Source organism: Pollachius pollachius, assembly GCF_949987615.1.
Source record: "Pollachius pollachius genome assembly, chromosome: 2".
Lineage (NCBI taxonomy): Eukaryota > Metazoa > Chordata > Actinopteri > Gadiformes > Gadidae > Pollachius > Pollachius pollachius.
The window spans coordinates 37,406,346-37,420,540 of NC_136935.1; the positions used below are offsets into that span (position 1 = coordinate 37,406,346).

The window sequence follows — 14,195 nt, forward strand, 5'->3', positions numbered from 1 at the left end:
ATCAGACACACACGTATACATAGACCATACACAGTGATAAGCAGACACACACACACATAAAGACAGTGAACTCATTGATTCACACACATCCACATATACACACACACAGCATTCACAGCAATAGACACACAAACTCCACACACGTGGCACACACCGATACACACAGACACAATCATACCACTTCTCCAACACAAATACCCGGAACACACCGATACACACCCACAGACACACATACCTCACACACTGATACAAACGATACTCAGCATACACACATCACACAAACACATACAAACACACACCTTACACACACACACACACACACACACACACACACACACACACACACACCTCACCTGGTCTCTGAACCCTCGCAATCCATGCTTCTAATCTGCCTGCTTCTCCCTTTTTCCTCCAGACCTGGCAACCCAGATACCCCATCCCCCCTTATCAGTCCATTGAACTCTGGCACCCCTGTCCCCTGGTGTTGATGTGTCCGACGACTTTAACTCTGGTTTGCTCTGATTGTTTTACTGGCATTTGAGTAGTGATTTGTGTTTGAACTGCCGGATTTGGATGCACACACACACACACAGGCATGCGTGCACACAGACACACACACACACACACACACACACACACACACACACACAGACATAAATACAGCACAAATAAAAACACTTAAGGAAGCATATTTGGGCCGACACACACATGCACACAAACGCACACACGCTTGCACATGCACGCATACAGAGTCCCCTGTAAACAAACGAACAAAAGCGAACAAACAGGCAAAAATACACACACACTCACATATTAACACGCACAGACAAACTAACCAAAACAGCCTAACAAACACAAAAATACAAACACGTTGGATCACACACACACACACACACACACACACACACACACACACACGTGCAGTCCCTGTCTTCCATTTGCCTGAGCGATGACACCTGCCAGCATGGCCAAACACTCCCCCTGGGGCCGGGGTGTTAGCAGCTAAAGTGGCTATCAGCGCGCGGGGATTAGAGTGAAGGGCTGAACGTCCAACTGAGTGATTTTTCATTTGTGTTGCCTGCAGGGATAATCCAGCAGCCAATAGTTGTGCTTCAGAAGGAAGTGCCCTTGTGAAAATAACCCTTTTCAAATGTTAAGCGTGGTCGCTTCGGGCCGATGCTGTTTACACAAGCCCCGGTCTACGTGCGAAGCGGTTCGCTGGATGGGGAGACAAACTGGTACACGCTTAGGGGCAGGAGGTGGGATTTTAGCAGCCTAGCCTGTAGCGCTGATTGGTTCTCATATTTGCTCTGGTGCTTTTAGCCTAGCCTGTAGCGCTGATTGGTTCTTATTTACACTCTGGTGCTGTTGGTGTGATGTTAGCCTAGCCTGTAGCACTGTTTGGTCGTGGACTCTTGGTACACCCTGTGGTGCTGTTGGTGTGATGTTAGCCTAGCCTGTAGCACTGCTTGGTCATGGACTCTTGGTACACCCTGTGGTGCTGTTGGTGTGATGTTAGCCTAGTCTGTAGCGCTGCTTCGTTCCGGTACATGCTGTGGTGCTGTTGGTGTGATGTTAGCCTGGCCTGTAGCGCTGCTTGGTCGTGGTACACGCTGTGGTGTTGTTGGGGGCCATCCCTATGTTCCCCAGGTCCTATGTTCCCCGGGTGCGAAAGGGTTAGGGTCAGGTTTAGGGTTATGGTAAGGGTTAGGGTTAGAGTGAGGGTTAACCCTAAACCTAACCCTAACCCTAACCATAACCAATCAGAGGAGAGCCGTTTTAACCAATCACAGGCGAATCAGAGGCGAAAAAAGGCGGTACTTGCCCCTACCATCCTACGAAAGGGTTAGGGTTAGAAAAAAAGCGGGGAACATAGGACCCGGGGAACATAGGTACGCTCCCGTGTTTTTGTTGTGATGTTAGCCTAACCTGAAACGCTGCTTCGTTCTGGTACATGCTGTTGTGCTTTTAATGTGATGTTAGCCTGGCCTGAAGTGCTGCTCGGTTGTTGTGCACGCTGTGGTGCTGTTGGTGTGATGTTAGCTGCCTATCCTCTAGCGCTGCTTGGTTCTTATATGTGCTCTGGTGCTTTTGTTGTGATGTTAGCCTAGCCTGTAGGCTAACATCGCTATAAGCTTCTAATACATGGTGTTGTGCGGTTAATGGGAATGTTAGCCTAGTCTGCACTGCTGCTTGGTCATGGTAAACGCCGTGGTTTGTGTTACAACATTATAGAAGTGCTCCTTCTTTCTAAAACTGGGCTGCTACAGGCCAGGCTGTTAATGGATTCTTTAGTGTTAGAATGAGGGAGCCCTTTCAATGGGGCCTTACTTGTTTTGAGGGGAGAACAGGTACACAGACCAGTCCTGTCGGCTCTCACACCAGTCTGGCTTGTACACCTCCATCATCTTGCGGATCCGGAAACACAGGCCCTGAGAAAAGGAAACAAGGGAACAAGACGAGATTAGATAGAATGGTACCTAATTTACACTCAGATCCAACCTTGGACTGTGATTGCACTAACAAAAATAACACTCAACTGCCTGGGCACATTGTTCATTCACTGATGCATAGAAGCCATACCATACTTAAGCAATATTGCACAATAACGTTTATACCACGGTGACCAACATAATAAAATAAATAAAGTTGTAAAGAAGATATTTGCTGCAAAAAGGATTTAATAAATATTTTCAAAGGCAGAGTCATATGACAGTGATGAGGCATCATTCATTATTATGTGGGATGACCTGCTCATTGGATTATGTACTAATGGTCTATTTGACCAATCAGGTCACGCAGGGCGAACTACACGTGATATAACAGGTATAATAGTTACTAGTATATATGTATAGTACTCACGTAGTCGATCTCCTCGTCCGTGTCGGCGCGGTCCTTGCGGGCCTTGAGCTGGGGGAACACCTCGGCCAGGATGAGGGCGTGGTGGTGGGGGTGGGCCGTCTTGCCGTTACAGTCCTGGTGCTCCGGTCCCCCGCCCACGCTGCCGGACCCTGCCGTGCCCGACCCCAAGCTCCTCCTCAGGGGTTCCTGGTGAGGAGGAGGAGGAGGAGGAGGAGGAGGAGGTGGTGGTGCGGGCGGCGGTGGCGCTGGAGGTACAGGTGGGGGCAGCGCTGGGGGGAGGGTGGATGAAGGGGGGGCGGGCGGCAGCTCGGGGAGCTCCAGGGAGAGGGCGCGGCGGTCGTGGCGGGCCCCCCCGCTGTAGCGCCTGGACAGCGGGGGCGGCGGCGGCGGCAGCGGCAGGGGGGCGTGGATGGCGGGCCGGGAGTGGAAGAGCAGGGATTGGTGCTCGGCGGAGTGGGGGGAGGAGGAGTAGGGGGAATGGGTGCTGCGGACACGCAGGCTCCCGCCCACCAGGGGAGCTCCGCCCGCCGCGCAGCTCCTCCGACTCAGGCTGTTCCAACTGGACCTGGGGAACCCGAGACCCCGTTAGCACGACACGTTGCGACCACAGACTGTTGAAAGCATGGACGTAGCGTCCAGGACGGCACCTTTTACTCACGACCAGCGCTATGACCTGCGGTAACTGAATCGCAGCCTCACAGTATTCTATGACCCAAACAAATTCCTATTCAAACCTTACAGGAACCTCTCAAAATACATCACATGGAGATGAATAAGCATCTAGGATCCTAACTGAAGGAAGATAGCAATGCATTTGCTTTGTATCATGAGAATTAAACCATTATTTTCCAATTGGCTTAAGAGTGGTGACCTGTCAGTTTGCGTCCAGCCACCGTGAGCCCCCTATAGGACAGTATATGTACTACATGTCAGTCAGCTCCCCCAGGTCTTCACAAACAGGCAAGTGACTTGGTTGCCCCCAATTAAAGATACGGTATGAAATCACCATGAGCAGGAATTATGGCTCCCAATCAAAGAACAGAGAAATCCCTGAGAAAATGAACATAACCTCTACCTTTCACCTACCTAAAATGATTAAGTGCAAGTCGCTTCGGATTAAGGCATCTGCCAAATGTTTAAAGGAATAAAGAAATAATAAGCGCAGGTTCAATCCAATTATAAAGCAGTTGTCAAAGGTCCCTTGTATTCATTTTGATCATTGATGAAAGTCGTTAGCTCCTCATTAGGGTGATAAGCACAATCTGTGTGTGGAGTGTCTGGGGGACTGGGCATACCTGCGGCTCCAGGCCGACTGTGGAGGGAGAGGGCGCCCCCAGTTGTGGTACATGGAACTGCGGCCGTGTCGCTGAAACAGAAGCATAACAAGCATATCGGGTTGGTTGGGATTCATGACAAGTACAAAGAGAAAATGTGAGATATGAGATATTTGACTCCGAGACAAAAGGTTCTGGATTACACCGTGTTCACAGTCTACCTGTAGGCCTCCTTGGTAAGATGCCTTTACACCAACCTGCTCCAAAGTGACATGAATCCACTGGGTTAAAGATTCTGCTAAACAGTAAGAAGTACTAAATAGCACAGTGAGTAATAACCCATATCACAGAAGCTCATTGAAGTTGCTTTGAACACTGCAATATTATATTAAGTCCAGCTTTAGAAAATATTGAGAGCATATTGACTCCTTATGAACAAGGACAATGCTGTAATGCTTCATTGTTTCATTGAGGGAAGAACAATTATCTTCCTTCTAATATATAATCTTGAAGTGGGTACTTTCTACTTACAGTAGAATTACCCTTGAATTCAAGCATTAATTTAGCCAATTTAATTAGGCAAAGGAGTAATAGTAATCAGAGATTAAAGGTTCATTATTATATATAATAATGAATATTCTTTGTTGGTGGAAGGGCCAACAGTTGCTGATGTTTTATTCTATAAGACTTCTTGTTTAATTGAATGAATAAAAATACGATTTGACTGGACTCAGCATGATGAGGCTTTGATTGTTGAGCAGTGAAACCCACAGAGAGGCACAAACGGCGGTAGTGGTTTCTGCGTGCTGAATCCTCCCTCTCTAATGACATGTTGTACTGTCTGAAGTGTAAGTTATGCCAATCATCTGCAGAGAGGGTGCACACCAGCGCTTGTTACACGCCACTGTGAGCTCTGTTTGAAGGAGATGATCGCATGTGACATTTATCTTTGTGTGTGTGTGTGTGTGTGTGTGAGAGAGTATGTGTGTGTGTTTGTGTGTGTGTGTATGTTTGTCCACCTGTGTGTGCTTCTGATGGTGTGTGTGTGTGTGTGTGGGTATGTATGTTTGTGTGTGTGTGTGTGTGCGTATGTGTGTGTGTCTGTGGGTGTGTGTGTTTGTGCGGTATGCACTGCAGGCATGCTGATGTGCACACCGCTACGCCTCAAATCAACGTCAACGGTTTCTATACAAGCAATTAAGCATTAGCATGGAGGTTTTATTGCAATTCAAACTGTGTTTTTCGGTCGTGTGACCGGCTGAAGGCTAAATGATGAAGCTGAAGGCTACACAGTTCTTCTTTGAATTACATATCAATGCAAAACACAACACGATGCCTTTTTTTAACCATTGGCAAGAATGATGTTTCCTGCATCAGAAAAATGCACAGGCTGGATAGCGTAGAAATTATGATGTCTTTAGTCTTAAAGGACCATTCCAGTAATAGAGTGGTTTACACCAAAATTTTGAATATTGGTGCTGCTACCGGAAACGGAAAGGAGGCCTGGTTGTAGTCTTTTCGCTCTTTTCGCTCGGAAAGTATGCACTGTTCCCCCAGGTACAGTGCATATTTTCGGAATCCACCAGCGCTCAGCGGCCAAGCCTGGTATTGCACCTGTTGCAGCGGGCTGTGGACGGGTCCCTCGATTCATAGAGTCCCAGAAGTAGATATCCCTGTTCAGTCCAAGTGGGGAACAGGAATGTGTCTCCGCAAAAAAAATCTGGATATCAATCAAAGGCTCATAATTATCTTTATACCATGTGCTAATAAAATGTAAGTTTTCTCTTTTCAAAACGCCACCTCAAGCATTTTATTTTATTTATGTATATTTTGCAGGAGAAGGAGGAGTGGGCAGCTGAAAGGAGTCGTAGTGCAGCAAATTTTGTTTCGGCCCGGCATAATAATTGCTAAATACTAATTGTTGTCCAGATGGCAGGAGGAGTGTAATTTAAAGATCACATATAGAGAATCATCGGGGGGGTTATTAACTTATACTTCCATGGTCGGTAAACAACGCGACTGTGCTCGCTCAGACCTCTTGCTGATGATGCTACAATGCTAACAATGCTAGTTAACGAGAATATTTCTGCATCCGGTACGTCACGGACTAGGGAGTGTCTAGGCGCCCATGATGCAGAAGCAAATCTCTCCTTGATGTTCCCCTGCGCCATTGAGCAGTTTTCATAGGAATGGACGGGTGGCCATTTTTCAGTCCTTGGACCATTCTTTAATATGTCCATGGTTCTAGCCCTACTGTTGATACGGAGAACCGAGCGAAAAGACTACCCTTTCTGTTTCTGGTTCCGGTCTGGTTTCCGTTTCAATGGATTTACAAAATGCCAAATAAAACACAACAGAAAATTTATTTCTCTACGATACTTGATTAGGAACATCAACGAACACCACTAACCACTAGGTGAGTTTCACATTTCTGAAAACAAACGTTTAGGGTTGTTTTAAGGACAGGTTTGTGAATGCCCATAGCCAGCCATTGTGAAGCAGGCAGGGTGTTACGAAATTAGCCAAATACCCCAGACAGGAACAATGTTCAAAATTTCGGTGTTAACCACTCTATTTATTCCTAGACAAACCAGAAAGGGGGCTCAATGTTCAAAATACAGGAATTGTCCTTTGCAATTGCAAGAAGCCTTACCCCTACCTGCTTTGTGTGTGCAGTGAGGGCATTCCCTCGCTGCATGTCGAGTCTGATTGATCAGTGATGTCACATTACCGAGGTAAGTACATAGCTGATTTGATCAATGCATTCATCAAAAGTTGGACAGGTGTTTTATAGAGCTCATGCACTGTTACTTATAACGTGTATTACTGCGACGCAAGACTCTGAGGTTAAATAAAAATGCATTTAATTATTCCTGCTGTTTCATTATGACAGATTTTCTCTGTCTTAAGATTCAGGTAGGCAAACCTCTGATCACCCTCCGGCAATGTATATCCCCTAAAATTGCTTGTTTATGCCACCGAAAGACTCAGATTACATTCTACATTAGAAAAAGGATCCCTACGGAGAAACAAAGCTTGTTCCTTCACCTTTCACTTGATCCAATCTGTTTGTTATTGTTCCTAACCAAGTCTCACTCAATGAGTAGTCTCACAAGATTTGAGTTGTTGCAGGAAGATAGTGGTATAAACGTAAGTGAGAGATGGGGAGAGGAGAGTTTGTTGTGTTTGTTGTGTTAACGATTTGGGTCAAGGATGGTTCAGATTGTAATGTCAATATGGAAATATTTGCAACAATGCAACAACAAGATTTCAGAGCGAGCCTTCTGCTTTGATGGACACAATAACAGATCAGATCAGCAGTTTTGTATTTCTCTTTAGGGATACTTTATATAATTTCGGATCCTATTCAAGCCGGTCAGTGGCAAAAACAAACACTTTCAGAGGATAAATTGAGGGGACGCTCTTGCCCCAATGGACTGCAGCCCATTTTTCCGGATTATGGCCACCTCATTCTCGATCAATACTAGACCAATTTCAGAAATTGGTGTCCACATTAGTCACTTGGACCGAAAATGATAGGAAAAAAAGCTTCCAGGTTGAAAAATCCAAAAGATGTCCTTTAAATTATCTGTATCCTTCTCTCTCTCTATCTCTCTCTCTCTCACACACACACTCTCTCTGTCCTCGATCTATTTACTTCTCTCTCTCCCTCACTGTCTCTCTCTCTGTTTGTCCATTAAACACCATCACCCGATCCCATTTTTATTATAGTCATCTCTGTTAACAATCACCAAATGTTTCTCACAGAGAGTCAAGAACACAGGAAGCCATAATTAGTACATGTTGTCACGGCAACTGGATGCTGACCCTGACTTTACTAAACTGTTTTGTTCTCTCTCTCCTACTCACTCTCCCTTATCTATCTCTCTCTCTCTTGCTCTCCATCTCTCCACCCTCTTCCTCTTCATTGTGGTTGAATATGTATTTGTATCTGTATGTTTGTACATGTATATAGGTTTGTATGTGTGTGTACATGTATATATGGGCGCGCGTGCGTCAGTGTTTGCGTGCATGCTCTGTGCGCGCTCTCTGTGCCTTACCAGGGAGAGGGACCTCCGGTCCAGACTGGCTCTTCCCAGGCTCATGTCGCTGCTCTTGCGTGAGTCCAGCACCAGGCTGCGGGGGTCCGAGGCGTGGGCCGGGGGGCCCCCCAGCTCCAGGTGCCCGTTGGGTGTCAGGGTGCAGATCTTGGGGTCTAAACGACACGATGCAAGAGGTAGGTAGGGTGAGTATGGACAGGCTGGAGGTCCTTAGGGTTTTCATAGGGTCAACGAGCTGTGGAAGATGGCCGATTTCAACCAATCACGAGCCCCTCCCTAAAGACACTTACAATGAGAAAATGTTATACTTTACTTAATCTACAATATGCAGGAGAATATATATATATATACATACATACACAATACAAGCAGTATAAATAAACGGTCCCAAAAAAGTCAACTTGTGATTGAACACCTATTAAAACTTAATTCATAGTCAATGATCATAACAAATTCATCAATCATTGGATTCGCTGTCTTACTCATTGGCTGGTAGAACAAGGCCTTAACACTCTAGGGCACTCACGAGTATTGGGAGAGACGTTGGATAAAAGTGTCCACCAAATGGCATCTACTTTGTGTTTTATTGCATTTCTATTGGTCCGTTTCCAAGGGACAACAATGCAAGACAAAGCGTGTGAGTCAATTCCCGGCCCACCCACCCGGGCGGACACCCCGCCAGCTGGGGGGCTCCCTGCTGGCAGGGTGGGGGGGCTCTGGTTGCTGGCATATGACAAATCCTGTCCCCACTGGTTAAAAAGGATCAGCATGGTGTCTCTTCTAACATGTAATTCATACACACATGTGATGGCTGACTTAGTGTACATTGTTTCTATATAGTATATAGAGTATATAGCTGCAGTATAAAATAACAGTGCAGGTTTAATTAACACAATAATGATTGTGTTCCCCCTTCTGCAAACTTTTCCTTAGGATGGAATAATTCTTTCTGTTTGTTGTTCTGTTGTTCTGTTCTGTTTGAGTGTTATGTTTGGTTCCCCCCGAGATGCTGTTGACTTGACGTGATAAACGGGGACTGGTAACCCATTACAATCAGGATGCATTCATCAACAATACATTCACAGATAAACAATGGGTCCAGTAATCATCTACTAAAGGTGTACATGTCTACTATGGTGTTGAAGTTAACAAAGCTATTATTTTATACATTATTGAATAGAGTTATGTTTATGCTGCATCATAATGCTTATTTCTGCAATTGCCAAAGTAAATTTAAAGTCCATGAACGTACCCTTATGGTTAAGTGTTGCCAGGGAAAATTTCACTCATGATATATTCCCAGGCTTGCTTCCCTCAATATTTAGATATTTGATACTTGTGTGAGCAAACCTACAAAACCACTGAAAAGCTTCCTATGAGGACATACGTGATCTATGTGATAGACAGATGGTTCATCCAATCCCCTTCCAACTCATCATGCATCATGCTCAGCTGGCATGCTCAAAAAACGGTGTATTTGATGTACCTTTCCCTCGGGCATCATATAAGTGGCGAATATTCTATTTTTAACGACTTTCTGTGTGCACACTAGACATTTTGAGTTTCCATTGACTAAATAAATAAACATCTTGAATAATGATTTGATCTGCATTGACTTTTCTTCCTTTTGACAGGGACGTCTTGCAAGTTGACGTTGGCAATGAGTATTTTCATAACCTCCTACTGAATAATTAGTGGCTTAGTTTCCCATCGTAGCATCTAGGGGCAACAACAAGTTATTTTGAGAATTACAACAACAAATATCTTATCAATTTGCGGTCTTACGTTCCGTTTTTTGCGGGCCAACTCTGATGTTTTTGTTTGTGCAACCTGAAGGCAGCCTGCAGCAAGAAGCCCTAATTAGAGTCTAGCAGCTCACTAATAAAATGTATCTGAATCCACAGTAACTTTTGTCAGATCAGGCAACTCCATCTGATTAATGAAATATGAGTAAGTGTCATAGTCTGACTCTCTTCTTTTTGATATTTAATTTCCATTTTCTACCTGTCCACCAGATGTCCTTAGACTTTTCCACTCAATTCCCAGATCTTGCCTCTCCCGTCTGCACTCACATCCTTCCCCTCACCTGAGCACCCTGTCCATCTCTCCACCTGCACCTTGTTCCCTGATCAGTCTCTCCCAGTATATACAAGGTCATCCTTTGATCTCTGGTCGGTTCGTTATATTTGTCATGTCCCGCTTTTTCATGCTGCTACCTGCATCTGAGAATTTTGAGTTTCTTTATTAGAAGCATTCTTTTTTTTTGTTTTGTCTCTCCGAGGTCTCGTCGGCCCTGCTAGCAGTAGTCGTGACGATAAAAATAACAAATACTGTGAGGTCATGTGAGCTGTGGCCCCGAGGGGTCGGATGCCTCGCTACCGCGTACCTGAGAGCTTCAGGGAGTCGTTGTGCTTCTCGCTCTCGTCAAACGAAGAGCGGTCGTCATCAGAGTAGGAACGGTTAGCATCACCCTGGAGACCAAGAGAGAGTGAGAGTTGGAGTGTGCGTGAGAGCAAGAGAGAGAGTGGGTTGAGAGAGAGAGAGAGAGAGAGAGAGAGAGAAAGAGAGAGACGGGGGAGGAAGGGAGGAAGAGAAAGACATACAAAAGATGGATAGTGTGCCACGGTGACATTTCCATGGTGGTGAGGAAATCATTGATCTGAGGCAAAACTTTTGACGTATTAAATTTTCCCTCAAGCCAGCACTTTAAAAAAGGCCTGTTGTGAATACTGCATCTATGAGCTGGCCCTTATAAAACCCAGCAGCATGACAGACAGCATGGCTCTCTCAGTGAGGAAGGTTATTGTGGAGGTGAAGGCACTGACAGCTGCTAATGCCTCAGGCCTGCAGATTTCTTAGTAACTCAATTTCTTTTTATAATCATAATCCTCCACTACACTTGTTGCGTTGAGTAGTAGTGGTAGCCTGTCAAGTTACAAATGTTTGCATTTGAATCTGAAAACATCCCATGAGGATAGTGATACGTTTCCTCTCTGAATGAAGGCAGGGTAGTATAGCGGTTAGGGTTTATAAATGTACTGGGTTGGACACGTGGGTTACGAGAAGTAGTGACAAAGTCTATGTTTCCTCCTAATTCATTAGGACTACCCCCCCCCCCCCCGCCTCACCTCTGCCTGGAAACCTTCCACCAGGATGGCCACCAGCAGGTTGAAGAGGACGTAGTTCCCAAAGGTCATCAGAGCGACGAAGTACAGCGCTGCTAGCGGGGAGGTGGCGGCCATGCCGTTGTACAGCACCACGTTCCAGTCTTCCTGGGTGAGGATCTGGAGACCAATGCATACAGTTAAACACACACATATATGCATAACACGTATATGCACTGTATATACACATATGTGTACATACATATGTGCACAGCACTGGAGCTGGAGACCATACACACATTTAAACGCACACGTACAGTATATATTTGTATATCACACATATATACACACATACACATGTATACACCTGACTTGAACTGGAGATAATACGTATATTTAAGAACACACACCGATTTGCTTTGCAAATCAGTGTGTTTGTGGGCGTGCGTGTGCGTGCAGGTCTGTGTGTGTGTGTGTGTGTGTGTTACCTGGAACACGGTGACGATAGCCCAGAGCAAAGAGTCAAAGTTTTTCCTGTCCGGCACCGTGTCCCCCGTCTCCGTCCTCAGGCTGAACTTACAGCCAAAGATATGCATCCCTAGAATACTGCAACACACACACACACACACACACACACACACACACACACACACACACACACACACACACACACACACACACACATTTAGAACTTACAGCCAAAGATAAGCATCCCTAGAATACTGCAACACACACACACACACACACATACACACACACACACACACACACACACACACACACACACACACACACACACACACACACACACACACACATTTATAACTTACAGCCAAAGATATGCATCCCTAGAATACTGCAACACACACACACACACACACACACATTTATAACTTAGAGCTTAGAAAGATATACATCCATATTATTCTGCAACACACACACACATGCACACACACAAACACACATATATATATATATATATTAATTTATTTATTACACAGCTCTCCTCAATGCCGTGTTCACTGTGTTCAACAAATAAATTGAAAAAGACACACCGTGTGAAGTCATTTTTTCGTCTTGGCAAGTAGCCGTGTAATAAGCGGGATAATGTATAGAACTATGCCAGTTATTATTGAAAATAAGCCCGAAAATGAAGCAAGACACCTCCGCTGCGCGTCGGCTTCCGGTTCACCCTGTCAGGGCTTATTTTCCTGATAATGACGTTCTATACATTATCCCTTACATATATAACTTACAGCCAAACATATGCATCCCTAGAATACTGCAACACACAAACACACACACACACACACACACACACACACACACACACGCACACACACACACTCACACATTTATACAACTTACAGCCAAAGATATGCATCCCTAGGATATGATACTGCAACATGCTTACATACATACATATGTTTGTGTGCATAGGTGCAAGTATACAAACGTAAAGATAAATCATATACACATCTCTCTCTCTCTCTCTCTCTCTCTCTCTCTCTCATATACAGTATATATATCTATATATATATATATAGATATATATATATATATATATACATATATGTTTGAGCACTGTTAAAGTGCCCCTGTGTGTCCCTGGGCCAAGAGAGACTAAACCCTGACTGTAAATTGACCCCATCCTGGAAGAACTTGAGTTATCCCCCTCCCCCTCCCTTTATGAATACAACTGCTTTGTCCACCCTTTCTTTGGTGTGAAGCGTGTGTATTACCAAGTTTGAGCCTGAGATCACTGAGTGCAAACGGCCACAATATAGATACACATGCTACAACATAGATACACACGTAGCATATAAAATGCATCCCTAGTGTACTACAACACACACACCCACACACACATAAACAAAAGTATAAATAACTAAGTGCTAAAACCATTTGTTCCCAAGCTTACTTTTGATCAAAAATGGAGAGATCCTGAAAAATAGATGAGAACGAGAGCGCCTGAGAGAGAAAGCGAGAGAGCCTGAGAGGGAGAGCGAGATACCCTGAGAGAGAGAGAGAGAGAGAGAGAGAGAGAGAGAGAGACCCTGAGAGAGAGAAAGAGCCAGACAAGGCGGCAAACCCTGTCCTATGCAAACACAACCAATGCAAACACTCCCAATGAACAGAACATACATCAATGGCATGTGTGTGTATCAAACTCAGGGTTAAGGCCAACGTTCTTCACAGCTAAAAACCGCATGAGAGCCTCTTCACATCCATTGACATGGAGGACATGAAACGGGGAGGGGGGGAGACAGAAATACAGAGAAAGACAGGGAAGTGCAGGAGAAGGACAGAGAGACAGGAAACACTTTGCCTGCTGAAACACTTTGCCTGCAACCTCATTGAGTGCTGTTTGGATGTGTTTGTGCGTATGTACATGTGGGGCTGATCTCCTGCTGAGAATAGCACAATCGTCGGTCAATATGAACAGCGCTTCACAGAAATGCTCTCCCTGTGTTCTATTTTTGGGTCTGCTGGCCCCCAGAACACCATACATACACTGCATGTTAAACACCCTCCATTATTGCGCCATATGTCTGACCTTGCGACATCGCTTGCACCCTGGAAGGAAGGATCCCTCTTTGTATGTTCCTTCACAAGGTTATTTCCTCTGGGCTTTCGCCAACTTTTCCTCTGCTCTTTAGAGGGCTTATTGGGTTAAGCTTTGAGATTGTAGCTGTGATTAGGGACTGTACTAATTAAATTGACTTGACTCCAATACACTTGACATTTAACAACCTAACAGGAAATAATTGTATCGCCGGTGTGTCTGCCATTGAGGAAATTCTTTGCCATTTGAGAGACTTAATGGTTACATTATGCATCTTTTATACTTTACGTACAGTTTCGGTATATACATATTTCAAGAGTCAGCATTT

The 14,195-nt window shown here is 44.9% G+C and overlaps 1 protein-coding gene across 1 annotated transcript in view; it reads right to left on the bottom strand.

Annotated features, from left to right (window-relative positions):
* cacna1ib (calcium voltage-gated channel subunit alpha1 Ib) overlaps positions 1-14,195 on the bottom strand; it is a gene marked incomplete at its 3' end in the record, with an annotated part of 112,183 nt that overhangs the window by 35,938 nt on the left and 62,050 nt on the right. Inside the window, exons 12-19 of the mRNA XM_079730335.1 lie at positions 11,790-11,907; positions 11,326-11,481; positions 10,584-10,668; positions 8,198-8,352; positions 4,158-4,228; positions 3,118-3,427; positions 2,863-3,063; positions 2,332-2,432 (exon numbers count right to left, since the gene is read on the bottom strand). Of these exons, the coding sequence (XP_079586461.1) occupies positions 2,332-2,432; positions 2,863-3,063; positions 3,118-3,427; positions 4,158-4,228; positions 8,198-8,352; positions 10,584-10,668; positions 11,326-11,481; positions 11,790-11,907 (1,197 nt within the window). The remainder of the gene's footprint in view (positions 1-2,331; positions 2,433-2,862; positions 3,064-3,117; positions 3,428-4,157; positions 4,229-8,197; positions 8,353-10,583; positions 10,669-11,325; positions 11,482-11,789; positions 11,908-14,195) is intronic.